Here is a 13,321-nt window from a genome sequence, read left to right on the forward strand (position 1 = left end):
ATGACTGGCTTGACCTGACTGTAATCACGCTATCCTCCAATATCTATGCTAATCTAAGCAAGTGAAGCATCGGCAGGACTATAATATAATGTACGCCCATGTTAATGTATGTGTTTGTGACCTTTGCAGACGGGCAGGGGGCTGCTCCACTGTCCGTTCAGACGACACTGAGCTCGAGCGTTCCCACTCAAGATGTAACCTCGGTTGCAGGTGAAGTTGACAACATCGTTGAGGTTGAACTCGCTGCCGTTGGTCCGCCCGTTGATTGGGTTTCCGGGGTGACCACAAGTGATTGCTGAGAGAGGTATGGTGAGATAAAGGAGGTGTGGAAAAGTTAAATTTTTTATGTTTACATTTTTCCTTATAGTTTCCATCTTGTTAAATCATGAGTTCTCTGGAGATGCAATATTTTTGGTATTATAAAGTACTTACGGACGCAGACAGGTGTTATTCCAGACCACCGATGGTCCTGCTGGCAGATTCTAACTGATGTGCCAATTAAACGATATCCTAACATGCATTGGTACACCACTGTGTCACGGTAGCTTGACCCATCGCCGCTAATGTGTCCGTTGACAATAGGATCTGGAGAGTCACAGTGACCGGCTAGAAGACAAGAAAGTGACAGAGATGAATTCTCAGTCAGAGTGTGTTCCTGCATGTGCTTCAACTTCTCTGTATCATTGTGGAGGAATTTCATTTCATCGGTGCATCTGCGAATCAATGTTTCACAGACAGTGTAGTTTCATGGCTGTAGTTCTAACTGTGAGGCGATTACAGATGCACTAAAGGTCTGTGAGAATCAGCACATCTAAACAATTTATCTGCGTTCTCTAAGTGGCCTTGAAGTACCACTTCCTTTCAGGATTTCTTAAAACCTGAGCACATAAATTGCAGGACACATGTGGAGAATCGTTAAAACAAAATCAATGCCATTTCAACTATATAAAAAGACCAATAACCTGGATTTCACAGTCCTTTCCTCTGCCTTCATGTTCCTGTGTCTCATAAAGTCAATGACTGAGGTGCAACACTTTTTTCAAGTGTTTGGCATTGAGTTGTCAACTGTTGATCGATACTTCAAAACAGACATCTAACAGAATTTACTTTTTATTTTTATTTGATTAAAACCCCATTAAAATACTACTGAAGTAATGCTGCCAAAATAAAATATTATATTATAAATACCAGAGTGGTTTACAGAAGTATATATGTTTGAAATTTCCCCAGAAGCAAACTTATCAATTTATGGTGGTATATTTCACACTCACATACAGCAAATCACAGACTTTTAAATATGTATATGTTTTGCTGTATTGAAAGTGAATAATTTCCATATCCATTATCTATACTGCTTATGTTTTAGGGTGCGCGATCCAGCTGGCATTGGTTTAGAAACAAGGTAAACCCTGAACATGTCACCACCTACAACAAGTCAAAGGTACATTATGTAAGAAATAAATTGTATTAAGTCACGATATTTCATCAGTGATTAAAGAAAAATTTAAACCAGGCTTCACAGATAATAATGGTGCAGGCAATATTAAATTCAACTTAAAACCTTCACAAAAACCTGCTTCTGCTTTGTGTTTTGGTTTGTTTTCCTTTCATCGCCAACCACCCAATAATGCAGCTCATAGCACTTATGTGCCCAAGTTGCCAGACGACAGTGGATGCAACTACTCATCGGAAATCTTGAACATTACCAAACCTTTAAAGTGGCAGTACCCCTCTCAAAAATGTCTCGACCAGGGGAAGTGATGCAATAAAATAAAGAGCTAAAGCTCCTTGTTTCCTTGTTTTATTTGTTCTTAATACGTTCTCCAATATTTAGGTGTAGGATTACACTACCACATTTAAATTCTAATCGTGGCTGTTGTACATAATTGATATATATATATATATACATCTTTGACCGAATCCCAGTCTGCATGTCTTTGTACTGTGGGCGGACGCTGGATTTGGAGATAACTTACAAAAACTATGGGAGCACATGCAAACTCCAGTCGAACTGGGAATCTAACCAATAACCTCCTGTGAGGCGCCAGTGCTAACCACAACGTTGCCCACGCGGAGACACACAACTTCAATTAAGAATATCACACTCTCTTGCACTGCCAGCACCAGCTGCAATGTTCAGCACTATGACTAATGACTAATGACCCATTAGTACTCAGTACTCATTAATACAATATTACCTGAGTGCTCAGCAGTTGTGACTTAATTAGCGCATGCATATTTGGTACTCGTGGATCGGACCACAGCATCTTTAATCTTCGGTTTGATCTCAGCTGAGCGCGAGTGTCGTCCCCATGACTGTGTCGTTCACAGCTGTGACAGTAATGTGATGACAGGATATGTCCACAGACAAATCAACACTTTCCAAACGCTCTAAATGACTTCTGTGGGCGGCTCCTGCTTGGTGTCTTGAGGACCACAGTTTGCCGCGGCACACGTGTGTACACACGCATACACGCACACAAACAACGTTTTACAAGGCAAAAAGAATAAGTAGCCGAAATAGAAATGGAAAAAAACAGGATTAAAAAAAGGATTGCTGAACTGTAACACAAGAACTCCTGCATGAAAATAAATGACCATTAGATTTATTCATTAGAAAATGTCACCATGAAACTGATAACAGGCCTAAGCATAAATTTGTAGGGATTTAAATACTCAATGTAGGGAAAAAAAAAGAAAAAAAAAAAGAGTTTTAAAAAGGTACAGAATGTCTTAAGAGGGAGGACTTCACATAATCCAAGTCATGTGTCATTAGATTTGGAGTGGATTAAACTCTTCTTACATCAATGTTTTTGTTTGTTCATTTACATTCAAATTTCCCCCTGCACTGCACGATGTTTCTTATTCAGGTACGTAACTTCAAGATGAAATCACTGGGACAGAGTGCACATGTAAAATCAGGATTAATCATCTCTGGTTGGTGCTTACTGGAGGTTTAAATCAGGCTCTTAATGTAATAAGTAATAAAATGTTGCAGACGGTGGTAGATCATTTGAGTTACTGAGGCGTGTGTGTGCGCCGGTTTATCCCTCTTATTGCTGCTCTTTTTTCCAAAGACTTCACCTAGCAACCACATTTATTAATATTAATAAAAGTACACCTTCACACGTACACAAAAATCATGCTTAGCCATCTGTACACCAGTTGAACTGAATATAGTGAAATCACTGTTTATGAGACAAAGTTTGACTCACATTACTTTCTGTTATTTTGTGCATTTATGTTAACTATATCAAAGTAAATCTGTAACTTGTGTACCTCCACCTCACCCTAACAGTCTGTTGTTGGTGACAAAAGTTACACACTGGAGCTTTAGGACCATACTCGGTTCTCAAACTGTGGTACATGCGAGATTCATCTGGAGGAAAATTAGAAATACTGTTCTACCGTGTATAACAGAGCATGTGATTGGAGTGGAGCTGTGAGGAAGGAGAGGATTATGAGTGAAGAAAACAATCTTATTGGGAATAAATCTGCCTCCGTAGCTGACTTTGCTCGGACTATTTACACTGTATTTCAACGTTGGCGATAATGGTGTTACTTTGAGGGCTCAATATTTTCTCAGGTGGTACATGGTATATAAAGTTTGAGAACCACTGCTCTATTATATAGAGAAAAATAAACCAAAGAGTTCACAAAAAACAAACAACTTTCTTTTGGTCTGATTTTCTGGCAGAATCAGATGATTTTAAATGTTATACAAAACCAAAAATACACACAGAAAACATTACAAGATGCCTTCATCCTTTGATTTTGCACCATTAACAGCTGCTACTGAATATTTCATAACCGATACACATGCCTTTTCTTCCTTCTTCAATTATTAACATACTTGAACCCGCTGGATATTCCCTTTTGATAATCAATCATATCGTTATTTTTTATAACAAAGTGTCTAAAGGTGAGGAAAGACACAACACAACGCACGTCACATTTAATGAACCTTACCGAGACATCTGGTTTCGGCACCACTCCACAGCCCATTAGCGCCGCACTCTCTGACATGTGACCCCACCAGGGTGTAGCCATGGTTACACATAAAGATTGCAGTTGCTCCGAATGTGGTCAACATCCCTAGTTTGGTCCCAAAGGGTGGAGAAGGGAGCTCACCGCAGGAGATGACTAAATAAGAAAATAAATATCATAAGAGTATGTCGTTAAAGAAATTCATGACACGGGAAACATTTCAACACTCGTAGCTTGATAATGATATGTGTGGGTATGTTATGATGTTAGGAAAGACAGATAAGTTACATCTTACTTACTTATTTAGCATCAGGTATACATTATAAGGTGTACACTATACCTGCCTGAATTAGAATTAGGTCAGAGGATTTAAGATCCTTTGTTCATTAATTCCTTGGAGACATTGTGTGCAAACAACTGGCCAGCTTGAAGAATAGGTACTTCTGTTTTATTGCCAAATCCCTTAAGCTCTGCTGCAGAGTTAGGTAGGTCAATGCCGCACTAATGAGCAAAAAATTAGGATAGTAAAGTGACTGGTCTAATGTGAGATGTAATGTAATGTAAGTCTTCGTTTTGTTGCCTTGGTGCATCACTTTATGAAATAAGCAGAACCCCAACATACACTCCACATTTATGGAAAGTGGGAATTCATTCTGTTGGAATTGGTTGCCACTATTTGAAAATATTGAGCTGTCGTTAAGTGGCTGTAGGGTAAATACATATCGTGCTGGCAACCATTTTAAATATTGAAGTAATCGGGTCAATAAATATGTTGTAGCAGCAGCAGCTGCAAATGATTTTATTGCTTCTTTTTGCTTACATATGTTTCCGGATCACGCAGGTGTTTCCATGTGTATGAAGTGGCTCATTTATCTCCCGGTTTATATGGTTCCTTACCCGTGAAAGTCATCACTTTAAGTAACCCAACACGATGCAAGAAGTTACAAATTATCCGCGCAAGAGTGTGAAATGATTCATGAACGTGAATATACCGTACGCGGGCATGTGTTGAATCAGAGAGATGCCCTAAATCAAACATGGCCATATTTCTGTGTAGACTCATAAATACAGTTACACTCTATGTCGTCTTGAGTGCAGAGGGAGGTGAACAAGAGCACAAACACTGAGTGATAGTACACTTTTATTATCTTACTGTATGTAGTGTGCCAGATGAATTTGAGCACAGTATCAAATGTGAGTTTTGATGGACAGAACTGGGACCATGTGCATCAATACTTACTCTTGCAAGTAGCTGGATTATCCGATCCCTCCCAGGTGCCGTTGGCGAGGCAGCGAAGTGTCCGATGCCCGACACCTAAATAGTATCCTGTTGAGCACTCCAGCATCACCATGGAACCAAACTCTCCCTGCCTACCGTAGAGCAGGTGGTAGGTCGTGTGCTCGGACAAGATGCCCTCAACGCTCGGGCAGTGTACCGCTAGGAGACAAAACGTATCACATTTAAATAAAAAATAAGACTGTGCAGGGTTTAGTGGTGAGGGTGAAAGTCACTCCCCTCAACCGTCCTTTTTCAGGCATATGGGATATTCTATAGTGGCGTCTAGATAATGTGAAGATGGTCATGGTTATATTTGCCTCCTTAGATGAGGATCCACTCTCTATATGGACATAAAGAGCTCATTCTGAGGTGGTTTCCTCTTTGTTTAAGCTTATTATACTAAAACAAACTACTGATATTATATTCAATTCCTACCAACAGGTACTTCTACATCAGACACACTAATCATTTAAACGTTACAGCATGTTTGTGTTGACACACTAACATGGCATTGAATAGAAAGCCAAAGCATTAGCAGAGAATGTTATTTCTGTCATATGTAAATCACGGTTGCCAATGAATAATATTCCAAGGTCTACTGCCCAGCTTTTTTCTGGGAGTTCAATCGCATCTCAAGTTTGTTTATATGTAATCGAGACAACATGGTAACCACAAAACGGATCAAAAAAGTTGTTGTTCTTTTGACTGGTTTTAAATAAGAACTTTGAGAAAAAAAAAACCTACGTAGACATCTGGGTGCTGAGGCAGCGTTACTCCAGCTACCGTCCTCCAAACACTCTGGTGTCATTGGAGCACCGGGGTCAAGGTGGTAACCGTGGTTACAGTGGTAGGTCACCTGGCTACCGACTGTGTACTGGTAACCGTGGAAGCTCCCGTTGCCTGGTGACTGAGGGATTCCGCACGAGATAGCTGTCACATCACAAAGACATACAGTTAAGTGTATTGGAGGGAATTCCGCTGACACAGCAAGTTTTATTTTTTTTATCCTGAGTTAGCTCTTTATTTATCAGCACATCCAACGAGGCCCAAAAGTATGAGATCAAGAGCATAAATTCTACCTTGACAAAAAGGTGGCGGTGTGTCCCACTGGAAAAGCCCATTGGAATGGAGCCTGCAGGTAGCATTGGCTGACCCCACGAGGCGGTAACCATGGTTGCAAAAGAACTGAAGCCGGCTACCAGGGCGGAGTCTGGTTCGGTTGACCACACCCCCATTTGCTGGGAGATCATTAATGCTACAGTAAGCAGCTGGAGTGACAGAGAGGATAATGAAATAAGACACGTTTCTGCGGTTGTCTCAGCTCACAGCATCAAAACATTATGGCACTAAGACTCTGACGCTGACAGTCAGTTTGGAGAAAAGACACAGTGACAATGACTCGTACCATTCTGGCTCGTAAACACTGAGCTCAGTCAACATTTTCACAAATCTGCCAACAAGTTAGCGGAACATTCACATAAAGAAAAATACTTGTTCTGAAACCCTCTCACGCTATTTCATGGTTTTATCCATAACTGAGCATAGATGCAAAAGCGCTAGAGCTCAGAATAAATTCTAAATATCTGAGAAAAAAACACCACAATAGACCACTTAGTTCGTGCTTTGTCTTCCCTGTCTGGTATAGGTATCGCACCACTTGGTCTTAGTTCTTCGCCCAGCTGGATAGTCATTGGTGGAATTCTTTTTCCACTCCGTTCAGGCCTCACAGCCGCTCTGTAATTTCCATTTTGATTTATGAACCTTTATTTTTAAAAAAGTATCTTCCATCTTCCTCCACAGTGGTTGATACAGAATGTCCTTGTCTGTGAACCTGTTTCATTTGCATAACTAGTTTCATGTCTTAGACAGCTTCTCCCTAACATTATCACTCTCAGGCTGCAGAAATAATCAAGGACTATCTTGAAAATTTTAATAGAAAAAAATGTTGTTTTCATTTAGTGTTATTTTTTTGTTAATATTAATCTTCATCATGATACAGAGGTAAACACACAAACTCAAAAAAAAAGACCTTCAAGGACATAATATATTCTTCCCTGTACACTGAATGAACACAACTAAAAGGCGACAAATCCATATCATAAGTACTTAATAACCATTCATTCATACATTCATACACACTTTGCGTGGGGTGCGTTTCAATTTGAAGCACAACAGAGCATTAATCGTGTATGGGAAGTGAAAAATCCACTGCAAATTTCTCTGTTCTCTCGATAGTTGCCGTTGTCAGGGCAATACAACACCGTGGGGAAAAGACAATACTATTACTCCAGGCCATTGTGCTGATATAACCCACAAAATAAAATATAGCACACTTTTTTTTTTCCCCCAGTGTAGAGACCCGGGAGATTGACTTTGTGACTCACTCCTCTCAAGCTCAAACAGGATCAGCAGTGCTTTAAATTGTATTTTCTGTGACTGAGATTGGTGGAGATATTCAACAAATTCTTCACAAGTTAAAAGCCATTTGGGGCAGATGATTTAAATCTAACACGGCTAAACACAGCTAATGCTTACAACGTGGCCCTGTTGGAAAGAAACTGTACAGACAACAGACTGCATGTATAAATATTTACAAAAATAAATGGCTAATGTCTTGATTTCAGCCTGTTGCATTAAAAAAAACGACACAATAACTTATATTAATGAGAAAAGAAATTGTTGATAGAGATGTAGCTGATATTTTTATGACACCATCTTAAAAGAATAAATCCCCAAGAGAAAGACAATGGCTGTACCTGAATATCTTATCTTAAATCCTCTCTTGTTGGTTGCATGGTCTGTGGACCATCGTAGATAGAGCTGGTTTGTTTTCGACGTGAAGTTGAGCTGAGATGAGTGGTTACCACTTAGTGCAACAAGCAGGGGGCTTTGTCCTGAGGATCCTAGAGAAACACATTAGTGAGACACCAGAGCTTCCACAGTGCACTGTACATACATCCTCTTTGATTTTGCCATTTTCTTCAGCTGTCTGTGTTGTGGGCGGATGTATATGTTCATATGTGTGTATCACTAATTCACAAATTTCGATCCCACAGTTGTTTTAGGATTGAAATGAACAAACACTGAGCCAGGTCGCATCATTACAAGGAGGGTCCTTCTGTTTCTGCAAGCTATAGGTGAAGAGATAAGGCATGCAGACTCAGTAGAATCTTTTAAATCACTTAGTGAAACCTACTTTTTTACATACTTGCCTTGGTTCGATGTCTTTATTTTATCTTTTCAGCTTGTGTTTTGTTGCTGTTATTAGTTTTTACTTTTTGTAGTTTTGGTTTTTATGCAACGTCATCTTTCTTCCCATTGCTTTATTTGTCACCACTTCTTCCCACTTTTATTTCTCTTATACTTATATTGATATTTACTGTATTTTGTAGCTTTTGGCTTTATTTCCTCTCATTTTTGTCCTTGGAGTATCCTGCGTTTGCTTTGACTGTCAAAGTACAAAGTCCTTTGATGAAAATGGTTTCACAAATAAAGTTATTATTATTATTCATTGCAATTGTTTTCACCTTGTGTGTGCGTCGTCATCATCAGGGCAATGCAGCAGCACAGAGGTAGGTAAATCGACGTCTGACTGCCTAATTGTGTGGCTAACTTTAGCCTAGCTATGAGTGAAAGATGTGACTGTGTTAGCTCAGGTCAGGTTTGGGTTCATCTATCCCAGGCTTGGTTAGTTTCAGACAGTAACTATTCTGCACATTCTATAGAGGGAATCCATTTATCCTGTACTAAAAATGATTTAATGACTATGAGAATGAAGGGGTAAGAACTTGGTTTCTCACCCCTGGTCATGGGGATCCACAGAGCTGCATGTTTTAGATGTTTCCCAACACACCTGATTCAAATGGTCAGCTCATCATCAAGCTCTGGAGAAGCCTGATAATGACCCATCTACTTGGAGCAGGGAAACCTCTTCCACATGCAGGAGTGAGAAACCCTGGGCTGGAAAAATAACATGTTGACAGCTGCTGTGGCTGTTTCTGATTCCAATGCGATATGATATGGCCACTGCTCAAGTTCTTTGAATTAAACCGAGCGGTGGATGAAACTTTGGCCTGAGAAAGACTCCAAGATGGTTGTCAATCATAGAGTTTTGTAAAGTTGAAGGACGTTCTTCACATACAACATAAAAAATTAAAGGAATACTTCACCGATTTGCATTTAGCTACTAGAATAGGGGTAGTACTTTTAAGGAATTGTGCTTCCTATAAGAAAGAATGAAGATATTTCTCGACTCAGGGGAAACTGAGGTTGGGAAGCGAAATCTTTCAAAAATACGACACCTATTCTAGTAATACAAAGCTAAATGCAAATCAGTGAAGTATTACTACTAAGTAATCTACTATTTATTAACTGTTGGGGTTCTTTGTTTTGTATGTGAACACATGTCTAGAAAAAGAAAGATTGGTGTACCATCAAAGATCTCGAGTTCGTCAAACTGCTTCTCGCTGTGGAACATCTCCACATAGATGTTGATGGTGAAACCTGGGAAACAAAAGAAACACATTTACAATTGCACCTAGAAAAAGCTTTATGCCTCACATACACATACATTATGTATATAGATCCGCTGTGAACACAGCCTTACAAACACATTTTTCTGCTTTGCAGTCTACACACACACACACACACACACACTACATATTGTTGACCCCATGGACAGAAAACTATACCTGCAACCATACGTAAAAGCCAGGAGCACGTCTGGCTGTTGGGGTAGTTGCTAGGAAACCCAGGGCTTAATATGACTCCCGATGACGAAGATCGCTCCTCGTTGGCTGGGCACTGGGCTGGAGGGGTAACAGACAAAAGACAATCAGACAGCAGCTCAACTCAGGTTACATTCCACTTGCTTGCACTGGCCATGGATGCACAAGGACCATGTTGGGGCTTAATCTTAAATTCACATGATCATGTTCTCTGCCTTTACCGCCAGGAAACTCGACATGACATAGCCGCTTGTATTGTTATTATAGTTTCTCTTACTTTCAAGCGGAAAGGGCATTTCCCATTTTGTCTGATGGGAAAGGCTTTGCATCTTTTAGAGCAATTAAACACAGAACTCACTTTGGTGTACAAACACCAGAGGCCATTATCAGTACTTTCCACAGTTTAAGTATTAATCCTGCTAACTGCTGCTTAAATGTGCGCCGCCTTCTTGGGGGTTTTCTTCATACAAATCAAACTTAACGTGTCACATTAAAGTGCTCCTTCAGTACCAACATGGACACAGGAATTCTACACCTCTTTGCTGTTTAAACGGTCATAAAACAAGAGGCTTTATTATAAAAGTCTAATTAAACATCTAGTGCCAAAGGACTACAGTTGAAAATTAGCCAACTGGCTTACACTTGCATGTAGACGAATAACGTGTGTGTTGCCCTTATGAATAATTAAATGAGAATGTGTTTCAATAGGTGTTTTTCTACATTTCCCAAAATGACACATGGCAACCCACAGAGAACAGAGAGCTTGTATATGATGGAATGATCAGGAGGCTGTATTCAATGTGGCTTTGTAAGTGATATTGTTTTTTCATAGTGACTCCGTACATTTTCCAAAATTAAAATGAAATGCTGTTTAACGTTTCACATCCACCTTTCTTGCACATGTTCACTCCATGTTCACTCCAAAAGCTTTTCTTTCCATCTGAACACATATTAAAGCGTCTATGCTTTGCGAGGTAAGCCAAGTGTTGTCGTCTTACCGAGACACGACGGTGGCGGAGCTTCAAAGAGCAAATGAGAGTTGAGTTTGCACATGAGCTCTGCTTTCCCAACCAACGTGTATCCAGGTAAACAGCGATACTTCACAATGTCACCTAAGGCAGGAGGAAATAATGAAACCTCTACTGAGTCATCGTCATCAGCATCATTACACATTTAACAAGCAAATCTGCACAGTTCACGATAGCAGAGAAATACCTAGGGGAATCTTATTATAAACTAGGTTTATACATCGAAGTGTGAAACTGCAATCATGGGATAGCACATTTCAAGAGGCAGCGTTGACAGTCTCAAAAAAGGCAGAGGTAATTTATATGCCCTTAAACTTTGCAGCCTTGGACATCTATTCTCAGCATGGGGGCTCTTTATAATGAAAGCTGTTCAACAGAACAAAAACACAACATTTAACCTTCGTTTGAGCTTGTTAATAGTTTGCGCAATTGGCTTTTAGATCGACCCAATGAGCAACACGTTCAGTCTCTGAAGTATCAAATACTGCCAGATCTTGTGAATGTAAATTTGTCGCTACATGCTCTTGAACAGTCGGAGGGCTTGTACAATTTGGATCTATGATTACTGCAAACTACCTGTCTTTGGTCTTTATACGATCACAGACAATTGGAGCAAGTCTTGCCATGAACAAGCGCAGTCCTCGTGCTGCTGCGGTGTCGTGAAGTGGCGCTAATTTGCCTTACACCTTACAGTGTATCTTAAATCAGTGCCATCACCCCCACTGGGTCATTGTTTTATTCAGTCAATTTATTCAATCTATCTAATGACTTTTTTGTTCAATACAAAAGTCTGATGAAGTTTCTCAACCCTGGAATTAAACTGCTATAACACGCCATTGTTTGAAAAGGTCAAAAACAAAAAAGAAACAGAAAAACAACCAAAAAATCTTTAGAGGATCAACAAGGTTTTCTGAACTCATAAGACAAAAGCATTTCAAGTTTATTGCAGAAAAAAAAGAAGGCTTTTTTTCATACTTTGCCAGAAGCGTCTGGACTCTGTGAGAGCAGCAATGGTAGAGTAAATTGATTCCTTTTCTTTGGTTTTATGAAATGTCTACTTTTTTAGAGAATTACAGCTCGAAGAGGTCACAAAAACCTGAGTGTAAGATGCTTTGAGCAAATCACATAATACAGAGCAAAGGGGAAAATCGAAAACATGACAAGAAATATTTTCTTTCCAAAAGGTAAAAGCTTGGTAACGTCATAGCTCATGCTAACAAGATACAAAAGGTGTGACAAAAACACAGATAAACACACACAGCATCTCTTTTGTCAACAATTGCTACACAAATACACAAAAACTCAGGATTATTACCAATCTGGAAGTCTTCATCTTCAGAGATCACCTCTGCATTGTCCACAACAGGAGGAGGAGGGCATTTCTTCAGTCGGTAAGCTGCGGAGAGAAAACATCCAGATGTGTTGATGTAATGGCTGGTAATGGTTCTACATAAGAATCTTTTTTATATCCGTTGATAATTGGTCAGAAAAAGAGGAAGCTGTCGGTTGTTCCGTACGGGACTCGACATCAAAAGCAAAGTGTGCCCTCGGCAAAGAGCATCCGCGTGGACAATGACTGAGTGAATCGGATTTGTGATCTTTACCATTTCAAGTATCAAGACAAGCCGTTCTTTAGGGGCAGCCATGCTTCAGGGGGTTCTAGACATGCTCTCTTATCATGGAACTTGGCCTGAGGTTACTTTGAGCCTAAGAATGTCTCAAGTGGCATGTACTGTCAGTGAAGTGGCCACTGTTTGCTGAGCCTGTACCAGGCCTTTAAATGAATTATGTCACATAACATGATATGCTATTGTTAAACCTGAGATGTATATTATATATCTAGGATCTGGTTGGTCTCTGGGTAGCATTATTCTCAATATTATGCAGTATAGTATATTAGTATGGTAAACTGAGAAATTGGGGAACAAATCTCAAATACAGGGTGAACTTATGACACACGACGAAACAACAACAACAACAACAACAACGACGCTGTGGCAAACTCTGCCGGAACAACTTTAAAAGAGAATTTGACCTCTAAGAAATGTGTCTCATTCATTTAAATTACAAACACAAGCAAACAATAACAAGGACATCATCAGTAACTTCATGTTTTTCATCCTGCATTCTGAAATAGGAAATTCATACCAACTTAAAAAAAGAGAAAAGTTTGCTCCTTTTTCTTTACAGTTGTGTGGTTTTAACAAAGTCTGCAACCCAACATACAGCAAAGGTGTAACAAAAGCTGCCTCTCCGAGTTCACACACTACCTGTGATTTCTAAGTAATGTTTGGTGTTGA

At 39.7% G+C, this 13,321-nt stretch overlaps 1 protein-coding gene across 1 annotated transcript in view; it reads right to left on the reverse strand.

The window, feature by feature from the left end:
* The window catches only part of LOC122772647 (CUB and sushi domain-containing protein 1-like), a 292,253-nt gene that overhangs the window by 30,972 nt on the left and 247,960 nt on the right, over positions 1 to 13,321 (reverse strand). Inside the window, exons 47-57 of the mRNA XM_044030836.1 lie at positions 12,337 to 12,417; positions 10,992 to 11,105; positions 9,958 to 10,074; positions 9,698 to 9,769; positions 8,023 to 8,169; positions 6,346 to 6,534; positions 6,011 to 6,196; positions 5,228 to 5,425; positions 3,970 to 4,143; positions 433 to 606; positions 122 to 295 (exon numbers count right to left, since the gene is read on the reverse strand). Coding sequence (XP_043886771.1) covers positions 122 to 295; positions 433 to 606; positions 3,970 to 4,143; positions 5,228 to 5,425; positions 6,011 to 6,196; positions 6,346 to 6,534; positions 8,023 to 8,169; positions 9,698 to 9,769; positions 9,958 to 10,074; positions 10,992 to 11,105; positions 12,337 to 12,417 — 1,626 coding nt within the window. The remainder of the gene's footprint in view (positions 1 to 121; positions 296 to 432; positions 607 to 3,969; positions 4,144 to 5,227; positions 5,426 to 6,010; positions 6,197 to 6,345; positions 6,535 to 8,022; positions 8,170 to 9,697; positions 9,770 to 9,957; positions 10,075 to 10,991; positions 11,106 to 12,336; positions 12,418 to 13,321) is intronic.

Source organism: Solea senegalensis, linkage group LG7 (assembly GCF_019176455.1).
Source record: "Solea senegalensis isolate Sse05_10M linkage group LG7, IFAPA_SoseM_1, whole genome shotgun sequence".
Lineage (NCBI taxonomy): Eukaryota > Metazoa > Chordata > Actinopteri > Pleuronectiformes > Soleidae > Solea > Solea senegalensis.